The 22,841-nt window shown below is 41.3% G+C and overlaps 1 protein-coding gene and 1 long non-coding RNA gene across 4 annotated transcripts in view; one reads left to right on the top strand and one right to left on the bottom strand.

Moving 5' to 3' along the window:
- Positions 1 to 5,730: 5,730 nt before the first annotated feature.
- LOC111093739 lies at positions 5,731 to 22,557 on the bottom strand. The gene is made up of 4 exons (XR_005383389.1): positions 22,253 to 22,557; positions 12,138 to 12,234; positions 7,230 to 7,343; positions 5,731 to 5,788 (listed from the first exon to the last, which is right to left on the bottom strand). It is a non-coding gene; the product is annotated as an uncharacterized LOC111093739 (long non-coding RNA).
- Positions 12,956 to 22,841, top strand: part of ILDR1 (immunoglobulin like domain containing receptor 1) — a 30,562-nt gene continuing 20,676 nt past the window's right edge. For all 3 annotated transcript variants that reach the window (XM_038583003.1, XM_038583004.1, XM_038583002.1), the window contains exon 1: positions 12,956 to 13,129. In XM_038583003.1, the coding sequence (XP_038438931.1) occupies positions 13,075 to 13,129 (55 nt within the window). In that variant the 5' untranslated portion in view covers positions 12,956 to 13,074. The remainder of the gene's footprint in view (positions 13,130 to 22,841) is intronic.

The following is a 22,841-nucleotide window of genomic DNA, read 5'->3' as shown; positions in this document are numbered from 1 at the left end:
AATTTTAGAGAATCCACGGCCATTATTTTCTCATATATTCTCATATATTTCTTCTATCTCATACTTTCTCTCAGCTCCTGAGATTCCAGTTACACGTATATAACATTTGATATTTTCCTTCAGCTCTTGGTTGCTCTGTTCTGTTTATTTTTTCTGCATTCTAGTTTTTTCCTCTTGCTTATCAGTTTATATGATAAGTTTATATGACTATATTGTCAAGTTCCATAATTTTTTCTTCTATTGTATCAGGGCCTGGTTAAGGCATTTTTCATCTCCATTACTACTTTTTTTTATTTCTAGCATTTTCATGTGATTCTTTTGTTTATACTTTACATTTCTCTGCTGAAATATCTGTCTGATCCTATCTGTTGTCTACCTTTTCCATTAGATCTTTTAACATATTAATTATTTTAAATTCCCTGTAAGATAGTTCCAACATACATCATATTTGTGTCTGGTTTTAATGATCATTTTGTCTCTTCAGATTTTGATTTTTCTTGCCATTTTGAATTCCTCTGCTGTAGATTGAATTGTATCCTCCCACAAATTCATATGTTGAGGCTTTCACCCCCATTGTGATGGTTTTTGGAGATGAGGCCTTTGACAGGTATTTAAGTTTAGATGAGGTCATGAGGATGGGGATTTCATGATGGGATCAGTGCTCATATAAGATGAGATAGCAGGGAGCTTGCTCTCTTTCTGTCTCCACCATCTGAGCACACGTTGAGAAGGCAATCATCTAAAACCCACAAAGAATTCTTTTTTTCTTTTAAAGATTTTATTTATTTATTCATGAGAGACACAGGCAAAGAGTAATGCAGGTTCCATGCATGGAGCCCAATGTGGGACTCAATCCTGGGACCCCAAGATCACACCCTGGGCCGAAGGTAGACACTCAACCGCTGAGCCACTCAGGCGACTCCCCACAATGAATTCTTAACAGAACCCAGCCAGGCTGGCACCCTGATCTTGGACTTCTCAGCCTCCAGAAATGTGAGAAATAAATTTCTGCTGCTTAAACCACCCAGTCTATAGTATTTTGTTATGACAGCTTGAGCAGACTAAGATAGCCTCATGATTTTTTGTTCAAAGTCAGATGTGTTATACAAGATAATAGATACTGAGGTATACATGTTCTGTGCTTAGAGATAAGCCTGCCTTTCCTTTTGCTAGGACTTCGTGATGGAGATTTGTGTTGTTTGTCTGGAGTTGAGTTGGGTTGGAAGTTCAGTGTTGCGATGGTTAAACTCAGTGATTAAGTTCACAGGCTTCAAATTTCTCTAGCAATACCTCGTGTGGTCTGTTTGTCAGTGTTTCTCTCATTGTCTGCTCTACACTTGGCTTTACACTTACACTTGTCTTTCTGCTTTTTTTTTTTTTTTGAGTCTTCCCTTTGAACTGCTTCCTCAAAATAATCTGTCCTTGCAGCTCTCCTAGGTGTATTCCATTCTTATTTTTACTCAGTGTTTATTAGAGTGGTTATGGGGTTGAAGGGGTTGGGCAAGGTCTAGTTCTCTGATGTTCTAATTGCTTCAGTTTTCATCAGACGTTGTGAAACTTCACTAGTGTTCTTGCCTTCCGCTGGACCTCGTGCCGGGCCAGAACCTATTCTTGACTTTCTCCAAGGGGAACATTTATTCTGTTTTCCTCCCCCAGTATCAATTGGCTCCCACCAGTGCCCTAATGATACATTTTTTGTTTCCATTATCCCTGCAGATTAAGCCTTTTGTTTTACAGACGAGATAGAATAGGTGGTTTCGAGCAGAGTGTTGGCGATAATTTCTAGTCCCCCTCATCCAGCCAACCCTGTAAGGAAAATGTCCTCAGAGTTTTCTCCAATTTTCCTTGTTAGCTCCTGGTGAGGTTCCCACAGGAAACCCTTCAACAAAGTACTAACCCCCCGGGGCTTCACCATATCATACTGGCCCACACTCAGCCTTTAGAAATTTATTTTAGTTTTCCAGCTGTTCTTGTTACTGGCTTATATGGCATCAGGAGGCATCTGACCCAGATAATGAAATGCTCTGATTCTGTTTTTCTATTAAAGGAGCTTGTCTCTCCCTAATGTTGTGTTACATTTTTGCCCTGCGGTAGCAATTTTCTTAAGAGTTCAAGAATCTTTATTAGTTTTGGACTTTGTTCCCCATTTTCTTGTTGTAAGGGTGGGAACAACTCTCTTCACAGCTCTCTATTCTTGGTGAAACCAGTATAGAGAGAATATATATATTTCTTCATATATTTCATACAATTTCTGGGACTCAACCAAAATAACCAGACACATCATTTTGCTGAATACAAGGTCAATATACAAAATCAACCAAATGTCTATACACCAGCCATAAACAATAGAAAATACAATTTTTAAAATGATTTTCAAATTGATATAATTTACCATCAAATTAAATCAATATCTCCAAATAAGCCTCATGAAGATATATGATATTTTTACCCTAAAAAACTTTTAAAAATATTAAGAGAAATTGCAGAATATGAAAACAAATAGTGATATATACTAAGTTCATAAATTAGAAAGCTCACAAATATATAAATGGCAATTCCTCCCCAACTGATCTATTGACATAAGGCAATCCCAGTTAAGATCATAGTAGATTTCTGTGTAAATTAACAAGTTGATTCTAAAATGTGTGTGGAAATGCAAAGGGCTGAGAATAGTCAAGTCATTCTTGAAGAAGAAAATGAAATGAAAGGACTTGCTCTAGTAGATATGAAGGTCTCTTATGAGGCTATAATAATTTAAAAAGTGTGGTATTGGCACAACGGTAGGCAAACAAATAGAAAGACCAACCAACGAAAGAAAATAGAGAGTCCAGAATCAGATGTATAGACACTTTGCTTTTAGAAAAACTGACATTGTTGAGCAGAAGGGAAAGGATTTCTTTCTTTCTTTCTTCTTTCTTTCTCTCTTTCTTTCTCTTTCTTTCCTTCTTCCTTTCTTCCTTCCTCCCTTTCTCTCTTAGTTTCTTTTTTAGTATATGTGCTGCTAAAGCAAACATAAGAATTAACTTTCAATAATTAGGCTTGGTCAATTGGATATCTGTATGAGAAAAAAAGAAGGGGGTTCCTGGCTGGCTTAGTCAGTAGAGCATGCGACTCTTGATCTCAGGGTCATGAGTTCAAGCCCCATGTTGAGTAAGGAGCCTACTTAAAAAGAAAGAGAAAAATGGAACTCCCTACTTCATATGTCAGTTATATGTGGATTGTAGATCTAAATGTAAAAAGCAAAATATAATGCTCCTAGAAGATGACAGAGGAGAATATCTTCATGACCTTATTTCTTAAATAATTCATTGAAATCTTAAAGATATTAAAAGATTGATACGTTTCTCCAAAATAAATAATAAAAACATCTGTTCATCAAGCAACATCATTTGGAGAGCAAAAAGGCAAGTCACAAACTGGGAGAAGATATTTTTAACCCCTGTAACCACAGAAAGGATCATATCCAGAATACAATAAGAAACTCCTATAAATCAAGAAAGCAATAGAAAACTGAATAGAAAAAAATAAGCAAAAGATTCTACCAAAGACAAAAAAAGGATATCCAAAAGTACTGAAGGCTGATAAACACAAAAAAAAGTGCTCAACTTCATTAGTCATCAGGGAAATGCAAATTAAACCACAATGCAATACCATTACACACCCACTAGTAAAGCCGTAATTGAAGACTGTCAATCCCAAATATAGCCAAGGATGTGGAACATTAAAGCTTTCTCTTTTTTTTTTTAAGATTTTATTTATTCATGAGAGAGAGAGAGAGCGAGAGAGCAGAGACATAAGCAGAGGGAGCCTGATATGGGACTGGGGCCTGGGACTCGATCCCGGACTCCAGGATCACACTCTGAGCTGAAGGCAGATGCTTAACTGCTGAGCCACCCAGGCATCCCCAAAGCTTTCACTCATTAGTGGTATGTAGGTAAATTTGGAAGAACCTAAGGTTGAACATATGCTTACTATATTGATAATCTCTTGCTGCATAACAGCAATATTGTTTTAGTGGTTTAAAAAAACAAACATATTTTATCTCTTGTTGTGTCTCAGAAATTTGACAGTAGCTTAGCTATGTGGGTTTTGGCTCAGGGTCTCTCATGAGTTTACAGTCAAAATGTTAGCACTTCTGAAGACTTGACTGCAGCTAGAAAATTCCTTCCAAGATGGTTCACTCAGATGACTATCGTCCAGAAGCCTTAGTTCCTCACCATGAGGCTTCTCTATAGGACTGCCTTAGTGTCCTCATGATATTGTAACTGGCTTCCACCAACCTGGACAAGGAAGAAGGTGGAATGCCTTTTCTGACCCAATCTTGGAGGGAACACACCGTCACTCCTGCTTCTCTATTCATTAGAAGGGAGTCACTAAGTCCAGCCTACACTTGAGGGTCAGGGATTTAAGCTCCCCTCTTATGAAGAGAGGAGGGTCAGAGAATTTGGGGACATATATTAAAATCACTACACATACCCCATGACCAATTTTGCCCTGAGTCATAGAAGCAAAAAAAGGGTGAGTGTATGGCTCTCTAAACATTTACAATGTTTATAACATCATTATTCACAATAGCCAAATAGTATTAACAAAATGCTTATCAACAATACAATAGATAAATAAATTGTGCTATGGTCTAACAATATAATACTATTCTTAAATAGAAATTAACAAACTTACAGATACATACAAAACCATAGATTAATCTTGCTAATACAATATTGAGTGAAAGAGACAAACTCCAAAAATGTGTACTACGTTACTTTCTTTATATAAATGTTAACAGAGGCAAAACCAATCTATAATATAAAAAGTCAAAATGGTGGTTACCTTTGGGGAGGAGAAGGGAGGGAGTGATTAAGAGGGGTTATGAGGAGATGCTTCTGAAATCACCATTTCATTACTGATCTCTAACTTGCCCAGAGTGGTAGTTGCAAAGATATATTTACATTACAGTTACAGTTCATTGAGCAATATACCTCTGATTTGTGTAGATTTCAGAATTGTCAAAAAAAAAAAAGATTTCAGAATTGTCTTATACTTCAAATTTGGAAAAGTTTTAAAAGATGCCAAAGAAAGAAAAAAAAGTATTCTTCAGGCAAAAACAAAATATGTCTATGTGCTGAATTTGGTCTGCAAGGAGCCCGTGTGTAATATCTGCTTTAGGATCAGGTTGGAATATCATCTTCAGTAGGCCTCGAAGCCTATGGGTTATGTTAGACTTTTGTGGTAGCATAAATCTATTTCTGTAAAGTTTTGGATTGTCAAGTGTTGGTTATGGAAAAACCCTTCTGGATCAGTTAATCCAGTGAGTTTTCAAACCAACCTCTCTGGCAGTGGCAATCCCTTAGATACTTCATTGAATGCAAGAGCTTCTCAGAACATAGTACAAACACCACTGATTTAGGGACGCCTGGGTGGCTCAGTGGTTGAGCATCTGCCTTCGACTCAGGGTATGATCCCGGGGTCCTGAGATGGAGTCCCACACTGGGCTCCCTACAGGGAGCCTGCTTCTCCCTCTGCCTAAGTCTCTGCCTCTTTGTATCTCTCACATGAATGAATAAATAGAATCTTAAAAAAACAAAACAAAAAAAAAAAAACACTGACCTAGCCTAATACCCTTGTGTTACAAATAAAGAAACTGAGGCTTATAGAGACTGTTATTTGTTTAAACAGCTGCTTAAAAAATAAAAAAATAAAAAAAAAAAAATAAAATAAACAGCTGCTTGCCTGTAATGTCCTGAGATTCGCTCCCAAGTTAAGGTACCATGTGTATGTTGTGCTGCCCCTGGTGAAGAAACCGAAAAAGGGAAAAGTTACATTATCTCAGGACCGTGGTCTTTGGAGTAGAAACCCTCCAATTCTGTCATTCAAGGTGGTGGCAAAGCAGAATTATCAAAGATAAGCTGAGATAAGCAATGTGTTGGGAAGTGTTCTGTTTAGGGACTGCCCTGGGGAATGCCCTATTTACTAACAAAGATGTGGGGCATTCTCTCATCCAGCTCACCCTTCAACTAGCTTCTCAACTCTAGCTGTACATTAGAACCACCTGGGAACTTTTGAAAAAATACTGCTTCCTGGGTCTCCCCATAGACGAATTGAATCAGATTCTCTGGAGTGGGCTGGAAAGAACTGGATATTCTGACTCCTACTGAGCTCTACTGAGATGTGTATGGACTGAGCTCATCATCTCAGAGAAGTTCTGAGTCTGAACAACAAATTGGGCCTTGCCACAAGATGAAAAAACAGTAGAGAGAGAGAAAAAAAAAAATCCCTCTGGTGGTAGCAAAACTCCAGGCTGCCTGACTTTGTTGCTATGAGCACTTGGACCTCTTCTCTGTGGCTCTAACCTCAGGAATACAGCCCCCTATTTGTCCCTAGTTTTTCCCCTTATAATAAAATATCAGAAAAACCAGATCCTTAGGCCTTACGTGAAGAGTGCAATTAAAGTACCTTGGTATCACGCATGGCTTTGGCAGAACATGGAGTCTACACTTCTGCTCAGACTGGGTCGAGCCCATTCTCCGAGAAAGGTTACCCTTAGAGATGCATTAGTTCCGCATTCCTCTGTCCAGCCAAGCAAGGGACCCTGCTATCTTCCTAATCTGGGTCCTTCTCACCTTTGCAGAATGCCAGTAGTGGGAAGGACCAAAGAGGTTATTTTACCAGTTTCCCATTTGATAGAAACATTTTTGGCCAAAAGTGACTTACTCGAAGTCACATTGGATGTCAGTGGAAACGTCATGGCACAAACACACGTGGTCTGATTCTATACCCCGCGCTCATTCTTTTTTGTCCTAAAAGTATTTTTAATTACAAAATATGTCAAAGATACAGAAAACCATATAAAATTTAACTGATTTTACACTTTGAGCATGTTAGTTTCAGATATTTTTTAAAGAATAAAATATTACAGATTCAACTGAAGTCCCTCCTAACCCATACCTCTCCTTCCCTCTCACGAGTAACAACACTCTGAGATTGGTGAATCCTATTCCCTGGAATGGTTTTGTACTTCGTTCTATATACATATGAATCTTCCATAATACTACATAATACTGCTTTTTGTGTTAACATTTGACAAAATACTGTAAATAGTATCTTGTAACTTCTTTATTCATATAACATCATATTTTCAGTATTCACCTATGGTATAGATTTAGTTAATTCATTTTGATAGTGACAGTGTCATATTATCTTATTCTACTGATAAGCCCTATTTTACTTACTTATTCCCCCCTGATGGAAAGTTGTTTCCAGGTCTTGCGCAAATTGTTTCACAGTCAACATCCTTGCACATGTATCTGTGTGTACCAGGGTGAGAATTTCTATAGATTGGAGACCTAGAAGGGAAATCACAAAGTCCTGGGATATATGCACCTTCAACTCTATGTAATTTTGTCAAACTGTTCCCCAGGGTAGTTGAACCAATTTACACTTCTCACATCTTTACCAATACTTGTTTGCTCAGTCTTTTTACATTTTAACCAATTTGTCACAGGTGAAATAGCATTGTTTTAAATTTACGATTTCTGATTATTGGTCATCAGTAGATGCTCAAAGTTGAGCATCTTTTAGTATAATTAATAGTGAATCAAACTTCCTCTTATATGAATAAACTATTCATCTCCTTACCATTGGGTTGTCCTCTACTGAATTTTTAGGAGTTTCTAAAGAATATGCTGGAGATATATATGTATATATTTGCCTTTTAAATGCACAAGAAATATCTTTCTCAGTTTATGGGGGCTTTTTTGTTTTGTATATATTGTCTTTTGTTAATAGAATTTTTAAATTTAATACTGTCTTCTGTATCAGCTTTCCTCAATGACTTATTCTTTTTGTTTTCTGTTTAAGAGATCTTTTTTTAAATGTCATGTAGGTATTCTATCGCATTTTCTTCTAAAAGCCTGAAATTCTTACTTTTAACATTTAGATTTTAATCAGTTTGGAATTTTTATATAGTATGAAGAAAAGATATCTTACCTTTTAACATAACGAACATTAATTGTCCTAGCATCACTTACTGAATAGTTAATGGTTATCCCATTGAATCATGCCACCCCTGTTATGGATCAAGTTCTCATCTATATGGGTTTCTGTTTCCAGAATCTCTTATATTCCACTTGTCTGTTTGCCTATCTATGCCAGTGCCACATTGTTTTAAGTTCTATAGCTTTAACATTTAAAGAGGCAAATTCCCTGGACACCTGGGTGACTCAGCAGTTGAGTGTCTGTCTTTGGCTCAGGGGGTGACCCTGGAGTCCCGAGATCGAGTCCCACATCGGGCTCCCTGTATGGAGCCTGCTTCTCCCTCTGCCTATGTCTCTGCCTCTCTCTCTGTGTCTCTCATGAATAAGTAAATAAAATCTTAAATAATAATAATAATAGTAATAATAATAATAATAAAGAGACAAATTCCCCTCGTCCTTATTAATCTTTTTTCAAAATTATCTTGGCTATTTACCACTGTATCTCATTTAATTTTAGGAATATCTTGAGAAGCTCTGGGGAGATTTTTCAGGTTTGTGTTAGAAATATTTAGAATTTATCAATTTGAAAAACATTATTGTCCTGGGCACCTGGGTGGCTCAGTGGTAGAGTGTTTATCTTTGGCTCAGGTCATGATCCCAGGGTCCTGGGATCGAGTCCCACGTCGGGCTCCCTGTGGGGAGCCTGCTTCTCCCTCTGCCTGTGTCTCTGCCTCTCTCTGTGTCTCTCATGAATAAATAAATAAAAAATCTTTAAAAAAAAAAGAAAAAATTACTGTCCTTAGTGATACTGTTTTTAGCCATGAATATGGTACAACTTTGCATTTATTTACATCTTTAAAAACTATTTTCATTAACTTTTTGCAGTTTTCTCCATAGAGCTGTTTCACACATATTGCTAGATTTATTCCTAGTTACTTTATAGATTTACTGCTATTACAAATATATATTTTAAAGTCATACCTTCAAAATGGATGGTACTAGTAAATACAGATGCCAGTGACCAAAGAGTATGTCTCCCAGTCCCTACTGACTCAGGGCTCCCTTACCAAGCTTGCAGCTCCTACCAGTGTCATTCAACCAATTGTACTCAATAAAGGTGTCCAACCATCCACAGGAGTATCATTTAGATGCTCCACTGTTCTCTCAGGTATGTAATATGTCTGAAATGATTTAAAACTCTTCTCTGTATATGCATTATTTAATGACAACACCATCCACACAAACTTAGTAACTTGAAACCTATATTCTCTCAATTCCCATACCTAATTTACCATCAGTCTTGTCAGTTCTATAGTCTAAGTATCTGCCCACCTGTCTTCTCTTCATTCGCAACACCAATGACTGAGCTGAGCCCTCAGTATTTCCATCTCGACCATGGTAACAGTTTCCTAACTGATCTCCCTACCTATTATCTCAGTTCTTCCTTACCATTCTTTTCATTGCTGTCACGTTTATTTTCCTAATATGCAAGTCTGATCATGCCTCAGCCAGCTTAAAACCTGTCACTATTTCCCCATTGCCTGCTATCTGAAGTCTTAGTTCTCCAGCTGGTCATCAAGGCCCTTTATTTACCCTGGCTCTCTAACATATTTTCCCTCCACTCCCCACCTTGCCCTAGCAAAACTGAGGTGCTTCTAGTTCAGCTATGCTATTCCCTGGTGCTATGATTTTGCACACAGTCTCTCTGTTTGGATTGCTCTGTTACATGTCACATGTCACATGTCACAGCTCACATGTCACTTCCTCCAGAAACTATGGATAAAGAGCTCAACAATATTTATTGAGCACTACCTATATTCCAGGTGCTATGCTAGATGCCAGACATATAAAATGAGTAAGGTGTGCTCCAGATGCTGCAGCACAGTTTAGCTACTTCCATTTTTTGCCTCCCTGTAGGTTTAACTGCTTGGAGCAGTTTTTTTACTTACACGTTTATTTTCTTTCTTCCACTTTTGATAAATACACAGTCAGACATACAAATATCACACTATTCTCAAGAAGAGATGCACATGCATATACAGACACAGTATTCAGAGACACTTATGTACAGGTTTAACTAGAAGTGTGATTATAAGTGATGAAATCATAAGCTCTGTATTTTGTGGTTAGACTCTGGATGAATGAACACAAAGAAACACAGTATGGCCAGGGTAGTAAAGGGTCTGTTCTCTGAAGGCAGATTGTCTGAGTTTGCATCTCAGGTTTGCTGCTTACAAGCTGGGTAAGCCTGGGTAAGTAGCTGGACCTTTGTGCCTCAAGTTCCTCAGCTGTAAAATGGGGACAGTAGTAATCTCTGCCTCAGAGTGTTGGTGAGAGATTACTGAAGTTAATACAAAAGTGCTGAGAATGGTGCTCAGCACAACATAAGTGTTCAATAAATGGTACCTATTGTTGCTTTGTACATGAAGACCCTTTTGTCCCAGGCACTATCCGCAGGTCAAGTGATTTTGTTTTTACTTCTTTGTTTAGCATAAAAGAACTGTTTGTTGTTCTGAGCCAAGTCTATACTCTTATCACATCTCTTTTGAACCAATGGCACATGTTGGCAGAAGAACTGGTCCAGGAAAGCTCACAGTAGTGGAATGTAGTTTTACTTTACGTAGAGCTAAATGATATATGTGGAAACAAACTGCATTAGCTGGAAGAGTCAACGAGCTGTGAATTCAGATTAGGACTTAGCGAGGTGAGAGCGTGTGGTGTAATAGCTGACCCCAGAGAGTGTGGAGCCAGCTGGCTCTACCACCTACTAGCCTTGTGACCTTGGGCAAGTTACTTCTTTGTATCTCAGCTGCCACATCTGTAAAATGGAATTGATAATAACAGAAAAGCAGTCTCTATTCTATATAGTTATTGTACAAATACAATGAGATCATGCATATAAGGCACTTAGAACGTTGCGTGGTATAGAATATAAGTCGTAAAGAAAACAGATCCATGTAGTAGGCAGAGAAATATGTAATCATTGTGTTCACTCCAAGAAAAGCAATGGAGGTAGATGTTGAACTAAATGAGTAATCCCAAGAAAAAAATTCCATTGCACTTGGGATAACCTTTGTAAAAGTCATATTTTGTTCCTATGGAAGCCTCCAAGGTATGCCCTCAGTTATGTTGGGTTTAGACCTCCAGGACTTCCCAAAATCTGTTCCATGAAACATCTGCCCTAAGATAGGTGTGAGAAAAAGGGCTTTGGGGTTGAATAATGCTGAAAAATGCTATATGACTTATTTCCTTAGGGATTTCAAATGTATAGTACACTCTAAGGGCTTGAGAAATGCTACAAAAACGTTTCATTTAGTTTAATCCAGAATTTCTTGAATTTGATCACAGATTCTTTTTTCTATATACTGTTTATTAACATGCCATGGAATAAACATGGAAAAATGCTGGCTTCAATGAGTATTAAAAATGACCTTTGTATCAAAACAAGGGCTGAGGGGCGTGGGAGGTAGGTTTGGGAAAGAGAGGGCTTATACTTTTTTGGACTGGGACTGAAAATTGTCTAGAGCAATTTACAAATCCAGGAGTCACACAAATCCCTCAGGGTCACAAACACTCAAATACATAGAATGTTCCCAGGAGCACAGTCTCTGCAGGGGGTTGAGGGTTTCTTCACATTAGATCTTGCTTCTGCTGCTGTGCTGAGATCCCACTGTGGAAGGTCTAAAGGTCCCTGAACATATTGTACCACCTGCCTTTGGCCATGTACTGGCTCAATTTGCTTCCTACATTCTTGAAGAGAAGAGGCCACAGGAAAAACATTTAAAGTAGAGTGGCCCAATTGGGGAACCAGAGGCCACACTCGGGGGAAGAAGGGGAAGTTGGGAGAAGGGACTGGGTTGACCTCCAATCAGTTTCAGGACAAGAATGTTCCTCTGGGAGGAAGGGAGGTGGAGGACATCAGTAGCTCTAACGAAGAGAACCCTTCACAGCAGAACAGGACAGGAGATATACTTAAGAGGAATAATATTGACTTCCAAGGTCAGTGATGAGAACGGGAGCTTCCTCAGGAACGGAAATGATGTTTAATACATCTTTTTAATTCTTTTCTTGAGGAAAAAGATGGTGGCTAGGAGAGAGAGCACAATGAACAATCCCTAATCGGGGAGAGGTGTATAAAATATTACACTGGCTATTTACACTGACCAGTGTAGAGGTGATCTTCCAACTTAATGTTGTTGGTTGGTTGGTTCCTGAAGGCAGGTGTGTCTTCTTCCTGGGTTTTACTCTTCCCTGTGGGATCCTGCCAAGAAAGGACAGATTGGATTATATCTAGTTGGCCTGGTGCAAAGAGAGCCAGAATCTTTGACCCTGGGAGGGCTGACTCAGTGAGGGGCTGCTAAGCTGCACTTCCCACAGGATGGAAACTAAGAAAAAGAAATGTATCAACAGGTGGTGGGAGCCTAACTGCAGGTGGTGGGAGCAGGATTTGTTCTTATCACTTTATATTTCTCTAACTTTTCTGTAATAAGCATCTATGACTTTCATATTTGCGGAAAATTAAGTCTCTTTCTCTAGTTTATACTGCACATCTTTAGTTTCTAGAAAACCTGAGCAGACCTTATATGCAAACTTCAAATTGGTGTGTTTTCAGTGGGGGGGGGGGGGGGGGGGAGAAGTTTTCCAGGCATGTTTGAGGGAATGGAAATATAGCATAAGACGTATACCCCCGAAAGTTGTATCCCCCTAATTCTACAAAGAGGGGGAGGCGTTTGCTAGGGAAACTCAAGCTTTCCCCAAGAACTTCTGGGGAAAGAAATGGTTTGGCAAGAGGCGGGAGGGGTGCGGCCTGCGACGGGCTTCCAGGGAGGCGAGGGCCCGGCAGGCGGAGGACGGGGAGGCGGCAGGTGGGCCAGGTGGGCCAGGTGGGCCAGGTGGGCGGCCCCGGGCCCCGGTGGGGGCGGGGCGGGGCGGGGAGGCGGGGCCGCGGGGAGCGCGGGGTGGGGCTGAGCCGGGCGCACCTGCCGGCCCGCGGCGCACCTGCCCCCGCCCTGCGCGGCTTCCCGGGGACGTGGTGAGTCCGGGGGCTGCAGCGCTGGGGCGAGCCCCGGGGCCCGGAGCCGACGGGCCAGGAGCCGCAGGCATGGGCCCGGAGCTGCCTGCACCTTGGCTGCTGCTCGTCGCCGGGCTCCCAGCAGGTGAGCCTGGGCACGGACGCCGCGGTCGGCCCGGACCTGCAAGGCCGCAGACGGGCCGCCGAGGCCTGGGCCGCGCCCCGGGCGCTCTTGGCACAGCCGGGGGCGGAGGGGGGGCCGGAGGGGGGGTCTCGAGCTGCTGCCCGCGGGAACCTGTTGTTCTCCTCTCCCGTCAGCCCGGGCCCTTCGGACAGCAGGTGCAGCAGGTGCAGCAGGTGCAGCGAGGGCAGGAACTCGAGCCTCGGGGCTCCCCCCCCCCCCCCCCCGGCCGTCTTGAGGCGCTTCTCGGTCTCCGACACTGACCGGCTGCAGGTGGAGGCACTACCTGGCCTCCCAGTTACCTGGCTCTTGCATCAGAGGCTTGCTTTTAGGTTTTAAATACGGTGCCAGCAACGCGTTTGTTCGCTCCTGGGAGGTTATGACGCGTCCTGGGCACAACGGCCTGTGCAGAATGATTCCGCACCTGGTTTCCAGGACCAAACCGTGTGGCTCTTTGCTCGTCCTGTTCGGTGTCGCTCTTCGCCTTGCTTTGTATCCGCTCACGCCCCTGACTTTATCCCTCTCTCGGTTATCCCCTACCAGGTGCCCGGCCACCCAGCCGCGCCTCCCTTCTCTTAGCCTTCCCACCTGCCTGCGTTGGAAAGCATGGTTTTTGTGTCTCATTGTATCTCTTGGAAATATGACGGGCATGTGCATCTGCATGAGTAAAATCGGGAAAGGATAGCTGAGTGACTGAATTTGCAGGACTGGCAGCCCTTTTCCATTAGGATGTAGGTGTGACCTTGCCAACAGGACAGGTATGAGCTCCCCTGGAAGTTCCGCCCTGTTTTATTTCATTTTACCATTCCCCATCCCTTCTCTTGGGAGTAACTGCCCTCTGATCTCTAAGTTGTTAGTGGGAAGTCTGCTCAGTTGGGTGACAAAGCAACGCGAGTCTTGTATTTTTTCTGAGGGAAAAGATGTAATAGGAAGATATGGGCGGAATTTCATTTTTACCAGCTTGATAGGACATGAAAATCACTCAGACGTAACTAAATCTCATTCTGACAAAGATGCTACAAGAGCTTAAGCTTAACGCTTAGAATAAAAAGGAGGGAGAATTGCAAAAGGGTGAGAAAACTGGAAAATCATATTCCTAAGGTCCTCTGGCTCGCACCATTTCTGCGGGATACGTGTCCTGTCGGTTGTCTGGAGCTGACAAGGGTAGATGGTGGACACGTGGCACATAAGGAAATGGACTAAAGCTCATCTAAATTGAAGTGCCCGAAATTTCACCAGAGCAGTTACCAGCTTAGGCGGTAACAGCAAAATCAGAAAAAATCCCAGCTTCTCAGAGTCTTCTCTCCTTTACCTTATGTGTTTAGCTCAAATTCCACAGTAGCTAGCGCTTGCTGGAGCTGCTGGAGCTGCCTTTTCAAGAAAATAGAGGTCTATAACCACCTCCGCCCCTTAGCACCGCATCCCCAGAATAGGACTTTGTAGCCAGCAGTCATCCAGGTCAATAGACTAAGAATAGAAGCCTTACAAACAAAAATCTTATGAGAGTATAAAGGCCAATCCTTAAATCATCAGCATAGTGTTTTCAAGGCTATTCAATTTGTATGACGAATATTGTACACTGAACATTTTTTCCAAATACAGTGATGATGACCAAAGGGTATATTCTTATAGTAAGCAGATTGCTAAACGGACAAGGGGCTTTGGAAAGTAGAGTCCCAACTGTTCAGGAACCAGCCATGCAGTGTTAGTACCAGGATGCTGAAGCGGTAAAATGATACAGGCTGGCGTGTTTCCTGGCCTTCTCTAACTGGAAACCTACCCGCATGACCCATTTTAGAACCAGAGAATGCTGAATTCAAGAAAAGTGCAAAGTGAACATCTAGTCTCACTTTTATTACATAGGTGTGAAATTGAGATTTCAACTGTTCAGACTCCCAACGCTTTGAGAGGAAGTAATTATTTTAGATATTTTCCCCAGAATATGTGTAGGGAACATTAAAAAAAAAACTGCATTCAGCTATTGAATGTGCATCTGGGCTTTGTGTCCACATTTGTGTGACTTTGGTCAAGTTACTGAACTGCTGAAAGCCTGCAGGAAATAGGAATAATTAAAGTACATATCTCAGAAGGTTTTTGTGAGGATTAAGTGAAATGAAGATTTCAAGGCACTTAAGATAGTGGCTGAAACAAACTGAGGGCTTAATGAATGGTAGCCGTGGTGATAATGGTAGTCATGATTTAGACTCAAGTAGGAATTTTTTAGAGCTAACTTTCAAGAAACAAATTTCCCCTCCTCCTTCCCCTAAGAAACTGCAATTAATAGTCAGATGGACTATCAGGTTGGAATTCCGAGTCTGCCTCTTACTGTGACTTTGGAGGAATTACTTCAGTTTTCTTCATCTAGAAGACAGGTGAAAAATTCCTGATGAGCCCTTCACACCCTCCCACTCCCAGAAGGCCAGCTCATATTGGGTGGGTTAAGATTAAGCACTGTGTCTACAAAATGGTCATCACTCAGGAAATATTGGGTTCCTCCTACTGTCCCCACCTCTTTATTTTTAGACAAAACTTCTTAAAATTCTCTAAGGCTAAGCTGAAACTCAAGTTGCTTCTCTCACTTCCAGTATCTACCAAAGCAGCGTTTCTCAAACTTTTTTTCTACAGCTTTTGCAAAGGAATACAGTTTATGTTGTGATGTGTACACGTATAAAAGATTTATAAGACAGAAACAAAAATACACACACAGAGACACACACAACGCCATTACTATGTCAGATGAAAGAATAACAAATTGACATCATATATTATTTTGATAACATTTAAATTAGTAGAAAATACTCTCCAAATTAATATTAAATAGAAAAATCCTGTGAGTTGATTTTCTCAAGATCTGCTGCAAATTGCATTATGAACTCTGGAAAACCCTAGAGTATGTTCAGTTCATTACCCTGTTCTCTTCTGTTTCTAAAAAAGAGCTAATCCAAGCTTCTGGTTCACATCCAAGTTCCTGCAGTTGTAAAGTGTGGGCCATTAGTGAAATTCCTTCAGATTTGGGTACTGGCTAGCTAGTCAGTGTAGCCTGAGGCCCCGATGAAGCCTCTCAGGGCAGGGCGTCCTGGAAAGTTACCACAATCCCTGTGCTCTGAGCTGTGGGGAGATCAGTTGTCAGAGTTTTTGTTTCCTTGTTTATGTACTTCTTCAAAGTTTTAAAAGAAATTTTTAGCACACAAGTGATATGTGCTCCTTAAAACATTAAGATAATCTAAAGTAAGTACCTGCATGCAGCCATTTGCATTATTGGTTAATAGTTCTGATTACCACCATCCAGCCTTAAAATTTTTTCCCTGGAATGAAATTTTAGTTTTCTACCCACATTCTAAAAGGATGCATCTCACCTGGACGTCTGTGAATTTTTTTAAGATTATAGACTGGTATTAACTTACAGATTCACACAGCTGTCAGCTTGCATTATCATTCTTTGGGAAATCAGCCAGCTGATTCCTAAGGGGCATGGTTCTTAGCATATAGACCAGTAATTTTCGCTCGGTGGTGGGGGTAAAGGGTGGGATCACACTGAAGACTGAATGCATCTCGATCCCTAATGTGGATAGGAAAGTGGAGCTTCTCAGGCTGAGGGGGACAGATGGGAGCTGCCCACTTGGCTCTTTCTTTACCTCCTTGGGGCCCATGAAGTAGCTCCCCAGGATCCCAGGGCTCCACTGAACTCAAGTAGAAATCACTTCCAATTCCTGTCTGTCTTCCCCTCTGGATCAGTTTTGCAGATAAGGAAATGTGCATCCAGGAAAGTCACAAGCAGGGGATCCCTGGGTGGCTTGGTGGTTTAGCGCCTGCCTTTGGCCCAGGGTGTGATCCTGGAGACCTGGGATCGAGTCCCACATCGGGCTCCCTGCATGGAGCCTGCTTCTCCCTCTGCCTGTGTCTCTGCCTCTCTCTCTCTCTCTCTCTCTCTCTCTCTCTCTGTCTCTATGAATAAATAAATAAATAAATAAATAAATAAATAAATAAAATATTTAAAAAAAAAGAATTGAGAAGACTGAGATCATGTGTCATCTTTCTCTCATCTTTATTTCTCTATTTTTCAATCTGTAAATCTTAGGCTGAGATGGGTCAGAGGAAAGCAGTTTTGATACTTTCTTCATTTCCCAAACCCTGTTAATTACCAAGTTCTGTTTCTTTTTTTTTTTTTTTTTTTAAGATTTTATTTATTTACTTATGAGAGACACAGAGAGAGAGAGAGAGCGACAGAGGCACAGGCAGAGGGAGAAGCAGGCTCCATGCAGGGAGCCCGACATGGAACTCGATCCCGGGTCTCCGGGATCACACCCTGGACTGGAGGCGGCGCTAAACCGCTGAGCCACCTGGGCTGCCCCCAAATTCTGTTTCTTAATCCCAGGATCTGCCCCTTCTTTTCTATTCCAGATAATAAATCTCACACTAGCCTATTTTAACCATCTTAACCATCTGCTTGCCTCAAGGCCTGCTATCTCTCTGTCTCATTCCAACCAGTCTCTACCCAGATGATTGGTTAACCTACTTGGGTTCATCCTTCTCACTTTCACTTTAATTCTCCAAGAACTTGTACTAGTTTTCTGTAGCTTATAAGAGTGAGTTAAAGCTCTTTGTTTGGATTTCAAGGCTCACTAAGTCTGGCCTCACTACTTTGGGTAGCCTTCTCCCCAGTTATATGGGCGTGCTCTCGTACTCCTGTGTGTGTGTGTGTGTGTCTGGCCATCCTACAAATGGTTAACTATTTATTTTCTGTATTTTTAAAGCACTTAAAATTTGTTCCAAACAGTTTAGCCTGTCTTGTATGAATTCATCTGTTCTTTTAGTCAGCAAATGTTTAACGCATACCATGTACAAGGCATGCTGGCAAACACTAGCTGTGTGGCCTTAAACCAGTTAACTTAATCTCCCTGAGGATTTTTCTCATATATATAATTGAGATAAAAGATTGCATGAGATACTATATAATAAAGCACCCAATGCCATGGCTGACAACATAGCAAGTGCTCACTATATATCATTTTCTTTCCCAGGGTAATCACATGCTTAGCACCACCCTGAGCCTCCCACTGTTGAGTAGCATGCATCAGACCTTTGTTAAACATGTAATACATAGACATAATTCCTCCCCCACCCAGCCCACTTCTCTTTCTCCTAATTCTCTTGATCCCTAATTTCTTGTTCACACTCATGGTCACTCCCTCTTTCCCTTGATTTCTTTCATATTTGAACTGTTATCTAAGGAAATGTAACAAGTACTGATGGCAAATATGCTTGGGGAGATAGCTTGCTCAGACATAAACTCTGATAGGATTAAACCTGTGTACTTTTTGTTAACCTGCTTCCTGGAGCATAGGTGCCTGGGTACTTGAAAAACACTCAGGAATTGAGCTGTTCTAACAGGAGTTCACACTAGCCACTGCCCCTTTCCTGGAAAGACCATGTTCCCCCTATGCCTGCCACTCTGCTCCAGGCAGGGCCCTTCATGTGTAAAGAAGGGGAAGTGCTGTTCAGTCCCCTGAAAACAGTTCTTTGTTAAAAAACGAAAACAAAAACAAAAACAAAAACAAAAAAGAAAGAAAAAAAAAGTTTTATACTTATATCCCTCCGTTGTATGGATAAAATATTCCAGAAACTGTAAAACATCTTGCCCGACCTGATATTACACAGGAAAGACAGACTGAATAAAGAAATATAAGATGCATATGTTTGGAACACATAGCATTTAATAGTAAAGATAATCTTTGGTATGTTTTCATTTGACTTTACTCTAAGATGTAGTCCCCACTCTGCACAGCAGCAGTATCTTGGGAACTACTTCATGGTAGGACACAGAGATTCCCTTTCCCTTTCCCTTCTTCCCATGAGCTCCCCTATTTCCTCTGAAGTTACCTTTACACTCTTAAAGGATAGGTTTCCCTCCCTCTTTCAGAGGAGACCAACTGAATGGGTTTGCCAGGGGACAAAGCAACGCAACTTTAAAGGCTTTTAATGCCACTTTACATGTGTATCATTTTAATTCTTTCAGAATGCTTTTACATGTTCTCAATTGACTTAAATCTCCAAGGTAGTCAAGATTAGAAGTGCAAATGATACAAATAATAGCTAATGTTTATTCTGTGGCTATTATATCCCAGACTCTTTGCTAAATCCTGAACATTTATTATCTCATTTAATCCTCACTACAACACTATCAGGGAAGTTTTTGTTTGTTTGTTTTTAAGATTTTTTATTTATTTATTTTTCTCTTTCTCCTCCTGATTGATTTTAAAATTCAAGTTAGTTAACATTTGCTGTATTATTAGTTTCAGGGGTAAAATTTAGTGATTCATCAGTTGCATAAAACACCCAGTGCTCATTACATCAAGTACCCTCCTTAATGCCCATCACTCAGTTACCCCTTCCCCTCACCCCACTCCCCTCCAGCAACCCTCAGCTTGTTTCCTAAAGTAAGAGTCTCTTATGGTTTGCCCCCCTTTCTACTTTCATCTTATATTATTTTTCCTTCCCCTATGTTCAATCTGTTTGTTTCTTAAATTCCACAGATGAGTGAAACCATGGTATCTATCTCTCTGACTTATTTCGCTTAGCATAATACCCTGTAGTTCTATCCACATCATTGCAAATGGCAAGATCTCATTCATTTTGATGGCTGAGTAATACTCCATTGTGTATATATATATACCCCACATCTTCTTTATCCATTCATCAGTCAATGACAGACGGACATCTAGATGCTTACCATATTTTGGCTATTGAGGGCATTGCTGCTACAAACATTGAAAGATTTATTTATTTGAGAAAGAGAGAGGGAAAGAGAAAGTGCGTGTGAGTGGGAGGAGGGGCAGAGGGCGAGGGAGACAAGCAGCCAGGCAGGAAGCCTGATGCAGGGCTGGATCCCAGGACCCTGAGATCAAGACCTGAGTTAAAATCATGAGTCAGATGCTTAACTGACTGAGCCCCCCCAGTCGCCCCTATCAGGGAACTATTATTATCGTTTTGGTTTTGCATATAAAGAGGCAATCGTAGTTTGGAAATAACTTGTCGGGTCTTTTAGTTGATGGGGAAGGAGAAACAGAATCTGAATTTAGGAAGTTGATCTCCAGAATTAAAGTTTTGAAAAGAAAATGATAGAGATATTTAGGAAATCAGATAGAAGGTAACTGAGAGGAAGGAGATGCCACAGGATGAAGGAAATTTAAGAATAGAAAGGGGCTCCTGGGTGGCTCAGCCGGTTAAGTGTCTGACTCTTGATTTCAGGTCAGGTCATGGTGTCAGGGTTGTGAGACGGAGCCCTGTGTCGGGCTCCACACTGGACATGCAGGCTGTTTAAGATTCTCTTTCTCCCTCTGCCCCTCCTCCCACCTCAAAACAGAATAGAAAAAATATATATATATAGGAATTTGAAAACATTTTAAAAAGCACAGATCCAAAAAGGACATCTACTTTTTTGAATCTGTTCCTCTTTTCAGCTCAGATTCTGCTATTCTTAGTCTCTTCTTGAAAACTGTACCTTCCTAGTAGTACGCATGCCCAATGCAGTTAGTTTTTTCTGAGAAGTCCAAGGCTAAAGGACAAGAAAGATGGGAGGTTTTTGACTTTGAGATGGGCTGTCCTCCTCCCAGTTTGGAGGAGGAGGTCCTGCTTTTTGAGTCTAGCACCAAACTTCCACTTTGAAAGTCAAGGCTGCCTGCTTGGGAGAGGTCACGTTTGGGTGCCAGCAAAGCCAAATCCTGAAGCTGATAGGGCCTGGCTTATTATAGTCTCTGAACCTTTGCCCATGTGTATGAGTAGGACTGTTCCCACCCCGGGGGTTTTGTGAGGATTAGAGACAATGTGTGTACATCACCTGGCACAGTAGATGCCGAGACCCAGAGCAACAGCTGAGCAAAAGGGAGAAAGCTTTGCTGGTTGCTCAGTACCTTTTGTCCTGGGTCCTGGAGAAGACTCTTCTCCAGTCTTCTTGGGGAGGGCAAGGGGTGAAGGTCTGAGAGCTGAGCGGGATGCCGTGGAGCTAGCAGACCCCTGGAGAAGGTGTGAGTAAGCTCAGTATGGTCAAAATCATGGGAACCCGACATATTTCAAGCCTTGAAATTCACAGAAGGGGTGAAATCAAAGAGAGGATGAAAGAATAGTCCCTGGCAGCAAAGCCAGTGCTGACGTCAGTAAAGGTGAGTCCTGCCACTTCAGGTGTGTATTGGCCATAATAAAGGCATTCATGGAAGGGGAGCTGAGTGAGGATTTAGTGAAGAAGGTGATCACCCTTGGCTCCATTGTCCTCCCTCAGTGTCAGGTTCAGCAATCTTTCAAGCTGCCGCAGAGCAACTTCTAGCTCCAGGCAAATTCCTTTCTCTGACTCCCAGCAAACTTGCCCTCCCTCCAAATGTTCCACCTCTATGCAAATAATGTCAACTCGAGCCCTTTGAATAAGTTGCTATTTATGTCAAATTATCATTCAGCAAAATAAAGAACATGTAGGTTATTAATCACAGGATCAGAGTGACTGCTGCCAATTGTAGCCTGGCTCTACACTGATTATTTGCAGGCTCATGAGTACCAAACATTTTCCCTTATTTAAAGAATAACCAGGTCGAGGTGCCTGGGTGGCTCAGTCGGTTGAGGGTCTGCCTTCAGCTCAGGGTCAGGATCCAGGAGTCCCGGGGTTGAGCCCCGCGTTGGGCTCCTCATTCAGCGGGGAGTCTGGTTCTCCCACTGCCTCTCCCAGCTCTCATGTTCATTTGTTCTCTCTCTCTCTCTCTCTCAGATCAATCAATCAATCAATCAGTCTTTAAAAAAAAAAGAAAGAGAATAACCAGATAGAGTGGAAAGAGCCTTGCTCAGGGATAGAATCTTGACTCTGACCTCCTTAGAGAATGAATGACCACAGACAAGCCTCTCATCTTTTCCAGTCTCAGATCTGTGGTGTGCGAAATGGCAATGCTTGTCCTATTTAGTGTGTAAAAGAAAATATTTGAAAGTACTGTGTGAACATAGGATTTTGTTTAGATCATAAATTGTTTTTATCTCTATTCTAATCCATAGATTTCCTAAGCAAAATAAGCTAGTGGTGACAGCTTATTGTCATTGTCAAAAGCTTACCTGTAGTGACTTCTCTTCAGTTAAAACAGTGTTCGGTGAAAGGTCCAAGGTCTATTTCAGGTCAGTTCTGGAAAAAATCAAAGGGGGTGGTGAGAGTGGAGGAGCAAAAATGATAAAGCAGACTACAGAAGAATCCATGTTGGGTTTGAGAGTGCTTGTCGCCGGCTCTTCCATTCTGATTGGCCTTATTCCAGGAATCTTATAGCTGGTAGAGACAACAGCTATTTTCCCCCCAAACTATTCAAGGCTCATTTTCAAAATGATGATCTTTATAGCTGGATGAGGAAGTCATCAGTCTTTCTAAAAAAAAAAAAAAAAAAAAAAAAAAAAAAACCACTTTGCCCTATTATTCTACAGAAAAGTCTTCAGTGATTACCCATTAACCAGAAGTAGATGCTTCAGTGAGATTTATAGACTCCACCCAGTCTCCCCACCTCCAGTTACTACCACCAGCCCCACCTTATTTATCCTTCTGTTTCCCATAAAGCCAGGAATTGGTTCCTTCCGAGTTCTCCAAGCCCCTTCCTGATAAGGGCTGCTGCTCTCCCTTTTTGTATGTCTCAAAACTATGAGTTTCTCTGCCTTCGCC

Source organism: Canis lupus, chromosome 33 (assembly GCF_011100685.1).
Source record: "Canis lupus familiaris isolate Mischka breed German Shepherd chromosome 33, alternate assembly UU_Cfam_GSD_1.0, whole genome shotgun sequence".
Taxonomy (NCBI): domain Eukaryota; kingdom Metazoa; phylum Chordata; class Mammalia; order Carnivora; family Canidae; genus Canis; species Canis lupus.
This window is presented reverse-complemented; position numbering and strand designations above follow the sequence as displayed.